The sequence below is a fragment of the Macaca nemestrina genome, chromosome 6 (genome assembly GCF_043159975.1).
Source record: "Macaca nemestrina isolate mMacNem1 chromosome 6, mMacNem.hap1, whole genome shotgun sequence".
Taxonomy (NCBI): domain Eukaryota; kingdom Metazoa; phylum Chordata; class Mammalia; order Primates; family Cercopithecidae; genus Macaca; species Macaca nemestrina.
In genome coordinates this window covers 1,866,776-1,875,416 of record NC_092130.1, presented here as the reverse complement: position 1 = coordinate 1,875,416, position 8,641 = coordinate 1,866,776, and the positions used below count along the sequence as shown (strand labels likewise).

The 8,641-nt window shown below is 53.1% G+C and overlaps 1 protein-coding gene across 3 annotated transcripts in view; it reads right to left on the bottom strand.

The window, feature by feature from the left end:
* Positions 1-311: 311 nt before the first annotated feature.
* The window catches only part of LOC105483994 (TBC1 domain family member 9B), a 43,465-nt gene continuing 35,135 nt past the window's right edge, over positions 312-8,641 (bottom strand). For 2 of the 3 annotated variants that reach the window (XM_011745104.3, XM_011745107.3), the window contains exons 18-23: positions 8,318-8,389; positions 7,988-8,038; positions 6,405-6,467; positions 5,834-5,940; positions 2,060-4,199; positions 312-511 (exon numbers count right to left, since the gene is read on the bottom strand). In XM_011745104.3, the coding sequence (XP_011743406.1) occupies positions 3,519-4,199; positions 5,834-5,940; positions 6,405-6,467; positions 7,988-8,038; positions 8,318-8,389 (974 nt within the window). In that variant the 3' untranslated portion in view covers positions 312-511; positions 2,060-3,518. The remainder of the gene's footprint in view (positions 512-2,059; positions 4,200-5,833; positions 5,941-6,404; positions 6,468-7,987; positions 8,039-8,317; positions 8,390-8,641) is intronic. The other variant, XM_011745106.3, reaches the window with a different exon arrangement.

Here is an 8,641-nt window from a genome sequence, read left to right as displayed (position 1 = left end):
CTGGGGTGTGTGTGTGTGTGTGTGGCTAAGGTTGTAGGTAATGCTAATTTTTAAATTTTCTCCAACTCTTGTACAGTAAGTAGTTACCAGAAAAAAAAAAATTGAGACAATATGCCAATAGAATGGTTGGATAACGAATGACATGAAACTGCAGCCTCTGCAGTAACCGGGCAGTCGGCTGTGTGGGAAGGATGTAGTCAGGACTGCTTGCTCCTCTATTTTCTGTACCACCCTCCCCATGTCAGAGCCAACCCACGAAAGAGGAATACGCTCCCCAAGCCAGTCACAGCAAACATCCTGCTTGTTAGCTCACCTCCAGTTTCCAACAGCCTGCAGTCAGAACCACCTGGAGCCTTCCCTGTTTTCCATCCCCCTGGCCCTTGCGCCTGCCCACACCTGTGACGTCTCTGGCTCCCTTGCTGGAGCAAGCCGTGAATACTGTTTCTCATTTGGGTGGTCTTCCTTCATTTCTACGTTTGAGTTATTGTAGCTGAGAACAGAAGGAAGGCATCTGCAAAAAATGTTTTATGCTTAATGAAAAGAGTAGAATAAACATTTCATATATGACATCAGTTAAACTCTGAAAAAAATACAGAATGAATACCAAAACACTGAGGAGTAATCTGTAGCACTAGGAAAAATTGTTTTTCTACTTTTCTGTATATTTTTCTCCTTTTGGCAATAAACCTGTAATCCTTTAAGAATTCATGTGTTGTGGCCGGGCGCGGTGGCTCAAGCCTGTAATCCCAGCACATTGGGAGGCCAAGACGGGCGGATCACGAGGTCAGGAGATCGAGACCATCCTGGCTAACACGGTGAAACCCCGTCTCTACTAAAAAATACAAAAAACTACCCGGGCGAGGTGGCGGCGCCTGTAGTCCCAGCTACTCGGGAGGCTGAGGCAGGAGAATGGCGTGAACCCGGGAGGCGGAGCTTGCAGCGAGCTGAGATCCGGCCACTGCATTCCAGCCTGGGCGACAAAGCAAGGCTCCGTCTCAAAAAAAAAAAAAAAAAGAATTCATGTGTATAGTCTTTTTCTTGGAATTAGAATGATTTGATGAGTGGTTTGATAGAACATGTATTACTTGGTAAGCAGTTTTAAAATATTCATGTTTACTTATAAAATTTAAATTTTTTATTTGTATTATCTATATATTATTTAATGTTACTGTTCTGGTTGTTAAACATTTTGAGTTATCTTGCCAGGTTGAATGATTTATGGATGAAAGCACTATTGTACATTTTTGTACATTGTATCATGTGACTAGGCCAGATTCCTCTTTTCTATCCTTTGGTTTAATTTCTTTGGTGTATTCACAAGCTTATACTTCCACATATTAAAAACATTTTTATCTTACCTCTGTAAAGACAAAAAATGAAAAAAAAAAAAGGCATTTACCCAAATTCCAAGTTATTCAAATCTGATTGAATACAATCAATGTAAGACTTAAAATTGCCAAATGTGTGGGGTTATTATATCTTAATTATGGCCAAGAACAGTCTTTTTGGTATAAATAATTTGAAATTATTTTATGGTAGTTTGTGTAAATACTAGAGAGGAAATTAAAGCCAGGCATGGCGATTCATGCCTGTAGTCCCAGCTACTAGGGAGGCTGCGCCAGGAGGATCACTTCAGGCCAAGAGTGTGAGGCTGCAGCGAGCTACGGTCATGCCACAGCACTCCAGTCTGTCTCTAAAACAAACAAATAAGCAGGCCGGGCGCGGTGGCTCACGGCTGTAATCCCAGCACTTTGGGAGGCCGAGGTGGGTGGTCAGGAGTTTGAGACCAGCCTGGCCAATATGGTGAAACCCTGTCTCTAGTAAAAATGCAAAAATTAGCTGGGCTTGGTGGCGCATGCCTGTAGTCCCAGCTGCTTGGGAGGCTGAGGCCAAAGAATTGCTTGAACCCAGGAGGCAGAGGTTGCAGTGAGCCCAGATCGCGCCACTCCACTCCAGGCTGGGCAACAGAGCAAGAGTCGGTCTTTAAAAAAAAAAAAAAAAAAAAGCAAAGCTACTTAATTAAAACAAAACCAGCAGCCACAGAGATATACAATAGTACCTCTTGAGTTTCACCTTCTGCAGCTTTAGTTACCCTGAGTCAACAGCCACCTGGAAGAGATGAGTACACAGTACAAGAAGATATTGTGAGACAGACCACATTTACAACTTTCATTACAGTATAACCGTTACATTTTATTATTGTTAATCTCTTAAGGTGCCTAATTCATAAACTTAGTCACAGGTATGTATGTATAGGAAAAAACAGTATATATAAGGTTTGTTATCTGTGGTTTTAGGCATCCACTGGGGGTCTGGGACTGTATCCCCCGTGGATAAGGGGGGTAACTGCTATATCTTTTAGTAGAAGCAAGAGTAGCCCCATGTGGGGGCAAACACTGGACACCGGTCAGTTTCAGCTCCTCCTGCAAAGTGAGGGTATCCTTGTGGCTCAGCCCCGGGGCCCCCTCTGGTCACCTGTGGCTCCACAGTCTGGTTCTTGAACCCAAGGGCAGACAGCTTGCTACAGCCCAGGCCTGAGGATGCACTTCCTTCACCAGGACCCATGACCCCTGCCCACAGACCTGTGGAGCTCAGGGCATCCCCTGATGCAGGTTGGTCAGGACCTGCCCTGCCTGCACCAACAGGTTCTGCTTCTCCATCTGACCTGGCAGGCCTTGCACTCTTCCACCCCCTGCAGAGGACTAGGTGTCTTGAGCTTCCAGAACGCAGCCAGGGCCCTGTACTTGGCCTGGGGAGAAGTTGGGGGGCCTAGGCAGTGGTGGGGCCACAGCAAGGCATTGCACGCAGTGTTCGTTTTCTTTCTTTCAGGGATTTATTAAGGCATTGAGCACAGTGTAATCTCTAGCCGAGTGAAATGAATCCAGGGAAATACATCAGGACCTGAGGGATGTGCTTTTAAGGTTACTGGAAAGGATGGTGAGCTGAGAACGTGTGTACGGCCACGCCTAAGCGCAGCGACCACTCTGTGCGGTAAACGTGGTCTGTCCGTGTTCCTCAGTCAGGAGGTTCAGGCTCCCGGAGGGCACCTGAGGGTTCCAGCACTTTGCTGCCCAACAAGCACATGCCCCCCACCTGGTGCCAAGCGGCAGGAATGACCCCTGCACCACACAGCTGCGGGAGAGCATCCACGGATGGAGGGACTCAGCTGGCCTGGCCACAGTGCGGGCACGGAGGTATGAGGCAAGCAAGGGCAGATCTGAGAGCCTCTAACACTAAGCGTGTGCAGCTGGTGCAAGGCGTGCTCCCAGCGGGTGTAAGGAAGGTGGGAGCCACAGCCTCTTCCTGGGCCCAGAAGCAGCCGGCGCCAGGAGATGCAGGCCCAGGGAATCTGTCTAAGGCAGCTGGGTCTGCACCAGCCTTCTTTCCATTCACAACTCACTGCTCCTGGGAGAGCAGGAGGGGCACACCTTTCAAGAGAAACTGAAAAGGGAGGAAAGGCAGGAGATGAGGCCAGTTCCACCAATGACACCTCGGGCCAGGCCTCACTGCTGCAGGCCTCAGCTGGAAGCTCCGGGCTGCTCATGGTCACTGGCGGTGCTGAACTGTCTCTCCACTTTCTTCTGGTCCTTGATCTTGAGTCCAATGTCCACTCTCTTCTCAAAGAAGTTCACCAGCACGGACTCCGTCAGAATGGAGGCCAGGATCTGCTCGAAGGAGATGCACCAGTCGGTGTCAACAGTGCCCCCGATGCGGGCTGTGGGGCTGCAGGCCTCCCCTCCCACCAGCACCGTGTCGTCTGTGAGGTCTTCACACTGCAGGGAGCCCGTGCTGACCACCGAGTATGAGGACATGGACATGTCGTCTTTGGTTTCATCGTCAGACAGCAGCTGGGAGGGTGAGCCCTGTCCCTCGCCGCTGCCCCCCTCCACCACCACCTGGCTCTCCTGTGGGGCTTTCCCGAGGTGTGTGTCTCCGCCGGCTTTGGCTTGGGGGTCTCCTGCGGCTGGGGGCTGAAGCTCCCTGGCTGCGTCCTGATGGGGTCCGGGTGCTGGTGGCTCGTCCTCCTCAGTGGCACAGTCCCTGGGCTTCCTGCCTGTGCGGGCCGAGAACTTCTTCCCCACCTCTCCGATGCGGAGCAGGAGGCTGGCCACGGTGGCGATGGCGTGGTACAGGTCCTGCTCCATGGGGTCTTCACTGAACATGTTGTAAAGCGTCTTGCACAGCTCAATGAACTGCTCCTTTTAAGGAGAAAAACAGAAGAACAGGGAGATGGTAAAAGACCAGTCAGACGGGGTCCATATTAGCCAAACTGATGACAAGGGACAGCCTAAGGATGTTGGCTGCCGTCTTGTTAATCATCTCCACGAGCCTCATCAGTCCATCTCATAGATCAGGACACAGGCTCAGAGAGGGAGAGTGGCTCGACCAAGGCCACACAGCTCTTCAAAAGGCTTTCCCCTCTAGCTGCCTTTCTCAGCACGTAGAGCGTGCCGGTCTGACCTGGAGCCTCCCTGTTTCTAGGTCTGTTCTGTTGGCACAGGGAGATGGATTTCTACCACGACTCTAAATCCAGTCAGTACAAGGACTTCTCCGTTGTGTTTTAGAATCACCTTTGGCTTTAATCAGAAGCAACCTCAACTCAGCCCTTGAATGAAGCTCTTTATTTTTTTTCTTTTTTCCTTTTTTTTTTTCCTTTTTGTGGAGAACGGGGTCTCGCTATATTACCCAGGCAGGTCTCTAACTCCTGGGCTCAAGCTATCCTCCCGCCTCTGCCTTCCTGAGAGCTGGGATTACAGGCGTGAGCCACTGCGCCCGGCCTATTTTTTATTTTTTCTTGAGACAGAGTCTCGCTCTGTCGCCCAGGCTGGAGTGCAGTGGCTGGACCTCGGCTCACTGCAAGTTCTGCCTCCTGGGTTCACGCCATTCTCCTGCCTCAGCCTCCCGAGTAGCTGGGACTACAGACGCCCGCCACCTCACCTGGCTAGTTTTTTTTATTTTTTTAGTAGAGACGGGGTTTCACCGTGTTAGCCAGGATGATCTCCATCTCCTGACCTCGTGATCCGCCTGTCTCGGCCTCCCAAAGTGCTGGGATTACAGGCTTGAGCCACTGCGCCCGGCCAAATGAAGCTCTTTAGAAGGTGATGGTGAGGAAAGTACAGCCTGGGTCAGCTGGGGAGGGGGGTCCTGACGAGGGTGGGTGCTAGGTCCTTAAGCCACACATCTAGGTCCCCTGGCTCAAGAATGGGAAGAATCCTCATCACACGTGGTGCCCACTGTCCAGGACTGCCGGGGGACTGGTCAGACTGCAGGGTCTCCTACTAGGCACAGCTAGGCTGTGGGTCTGGCCCAAGGGCCATGGTCAGGCTGGTGCTCCGGACTTGCCTTTGGCTCAACACTTGCAGTTTGAAGGGGGGGTCTCCCATTTTCTGGCTGTGAGACCCTTGGCAAGACACCACGCTCCTGACCTGCGAGACCAGTGAATGAAGAGTGGGTGTGGAGGGTGCATGTGAGCCTGCGTGTGCAGAGCCCTGGGCAGCGCTGGGAGGGTGCAGGGCGTGGAACGCATTCTTGTCAAAGGTAGCCTACGAGCCTCTGGCTCCTGGTTCACGGACGCTCCCTCAATCTGGACAGCGGTCACCACGGAAACATGCCCCTGTACAAGGCCCTGGAGCAACTGGCCTCCTGTCTTTCTGGAACCATCACTGACTGGCAGGGACTAATGGGCATCACAACTAGGACTAATGGGCTCTAGAGGCAGGGAGGAGCCTTCCCACCCACCAGGAGATGCTGCATTGTGGGTGCTGTGATATGAGGGCCCAGTCTTGGTCAGAACTCTCCAGAAATGTCTATTGTGGGTCCTGATGGAGCCTACCTGGTTCATCTTGGGAAGATCCTTAATCGTCTCCTTCTGAGCCTCTTTCTCCTTGGCCCACATTCGAAGGTAGTGCCGATAGTCCGGAGAGCTGGTCCCCTTCTCCTCTGCGGGTTAGGAGGAAAGAGATACATCCTCGTCATGTGAGAGAGGGGGCTGGGGGCTGACAGCAGGGAGAGGAGGGCGGGTATCCGGAGCCTGTTACAAAACACCCTGGCATTTGGGAAGGCGGTCATGGGAAAACAACCCACAACAGCCACAGGTTTCCCCTAAATTGCTGAAGTGGTTGGACCGAAGCTGGTGACAGTGGTCCACACTGTCCTTCCTCGGATGAGGAGTCCCAGAGCAGCTGGAGAGAAGCTGGCAAGAGGGTGGGGCTGGCTGGGTGCCCGCGGGGCTGGTGGAGAGCGCAGAGCCTCCTGTGCACCCTGAGGCCTGCTCCCTGATCAGGGGACGCATCCGCCATCTCCCAGGGTAGGGGGCTCCCTGGCAGTGACTGGGGAAAAGACCAGCCAGCAAGAGTGCCTCCACGCTGGGGTCTCTAAGAACAGCAGCAGAGAATGGCCTGTACCTCCTCTCTTTTCCTGGACATCCTCACCGCTACTTCCTTCTTGCTCTTCCTGTGGTAGTGCTTCTGGACAAACGCAAAAATAAAAAGAACATGGAGAACATTCTGCTGTTGGGACTGCAAGCTCCTGGGGTCCTTGAGAGATGTAGTCTGTGTTTCTGTACAGCCTGCCCCAGGCCAGGCCCTGGGGGCAGGTCCCCCATGCCATGCCTCCTGCCTGGCCCGCCCCGCCCCGCCCTAAGGCACCACAGCGAGGGCCTGAGCATTCCCGCACTTGGTCGGGTTAAAACAAAAGCGGCCAAACGCTCACTTCCTCTTTTCCAAATGAATACAAGTCTCAACATGCTAGTTTTGAAGTGAACAATGATGCGGGCTACAGACCAGTCTGAGGACTAATGAATTCTATAGTTCCTGCTAGAACTCAGGGGAATCCTAGTGACGCCTTCCACCAGTGCCTGCTGTGCCTGTTAGAGGGGTTGTCTGTGCACAGCTCCTGTGCTCAGTGCAGCGTTTCGGGGAGGACTACACTTGCTGGAGTTGGCGCACACTATACTCCCTGTGTGGGAACATGCACCTGAGGAGGGAAGCAGCCGACCAGCTCTCCTGGAGCTGTTCCCCAGAGGCAGTGTGGCTGGTGGGGGCACCTCAGGCACGTCGGCAGCACCCAGTTCTGAGCTGCTCTTGCTGGCTGTGTGGTGGCAGTGAAGGGCACACCTCCCTGGGCTCAGACATCTCACCCTGGAATGGAAGCCCTGCTTCCTGGGAGCCATGTGCGGTCTGAGGCCAGGGCTCTGCACCACCATGCCGCTCCCAGAAGCATGTGGGACAAGCCTAGAGTGGCCTGCTGGTTCCACGTACAACAGAAGGTGTACCTGCTTCTGTAGTTTCTGTCCTTGAAATCAAGGTCCTCAAGCTCAAGTCAGCCTCTGCCACTGTCACCAGGACTGCCATGGGCATCTTGGTACACACTATTTTTGGTTTTCTGAGTCAGTTCCTTGGTGTGCATTATCCCCCACATGAAATCACCAGGTGGCATTATGGTCAGTTTTGCAAGTGTGCTGCATGTCACCAGCTCGACTGCCCAAGCCCAGGGCCTAGAATGCTCCCATCACCTGGGATCAGATGGTCCCAACAGGCTTTAAACATAGCACAGGGATGACTTCTAACAGGCACTCAACATGCGTGTTTTTCCTTAACAAAAAAAGTGATGTGGAGCATGAAGATTTTTCCTAGGAAAGCATCCACTTTTCTTTCTAGCCTCCACTCAGCCACGCTGTCTTTCACACGCTCCGATAGCATTTTGTATTTTTCTACTCACATGAAGACAGAATCTCTCTAACATGTGGCTGCAGAGGTCATGCCCTGGGCCTGCTTGGTGCCTAGTGTGGGGGCCTTATTTACTCCCCACCCACAGCAGACATGGAGGCGGTGCAGAAGAGCGGCTTCGCTCTGGGTCCTTCTCAGGACTTATCCCCCACAGGATGAAGTCCCAGAGGGGTCCCTGGGACAAAGAGCTTCCAGGGTTCCTGATAGTGCAGGAGAGTGTCAGGAGGTACAGGGGGCGCCCCTGCCTTCCAGGGACTGACCTTGAGCCTCCCAGGGCAGGAAAAGATCCAGATCTGAGGCCAGAGGAGATGCTGGAAGGGACAGCAGAGGAGAGGCAGAGGGGCAGAGTGGGGAGGAGCCAAGGTCCAGGAAGACAGAGACACAAGAGAAACAGGAGTGAGGACATCCACAGGGGGCGGCCCCAGCCCCCGCCAGCATGGCAGGGCCCAGCCCATGGTCCCCTGGGGAGAACCCCATGCAGCCTGCTCCCTGAGCCCAGGTGGGACTGCTGGCCACTGCCCGAGCCCCGCAGGAAGGCTGCGGTGGCTGCAGGGTGCTGGCTGGGCATGTCAGGTCCAGTGGCCACTCACCTTCTGAGGAGCTGTCCTCTGTGAAATAATGGGCTGCCTCCAGGGCTGACTCGGCTTCCTCTGGGCTCAGAGCTGTGCCCGGAGAGAAGGCAGAGTGAGGGCAGGAGGAAACAAGGAGATCCCCTCAAAGTTAGTTCCCTCCAGCCCTGGGCAGAGGCTTGCTTTCCCTGCCCACAAGCCTGGCCAGTCCTACCACCTGCCCATTACAGTGCCCAGTAATAGTTTTGATGGTGATGATTGGTTGTTACTTTCCTTTTTTTTTTTTTTTGAAAAGAAGTCTTACTTTATCGCTCAGGTTGCACTGCAGTCACATGATCTTGGCTC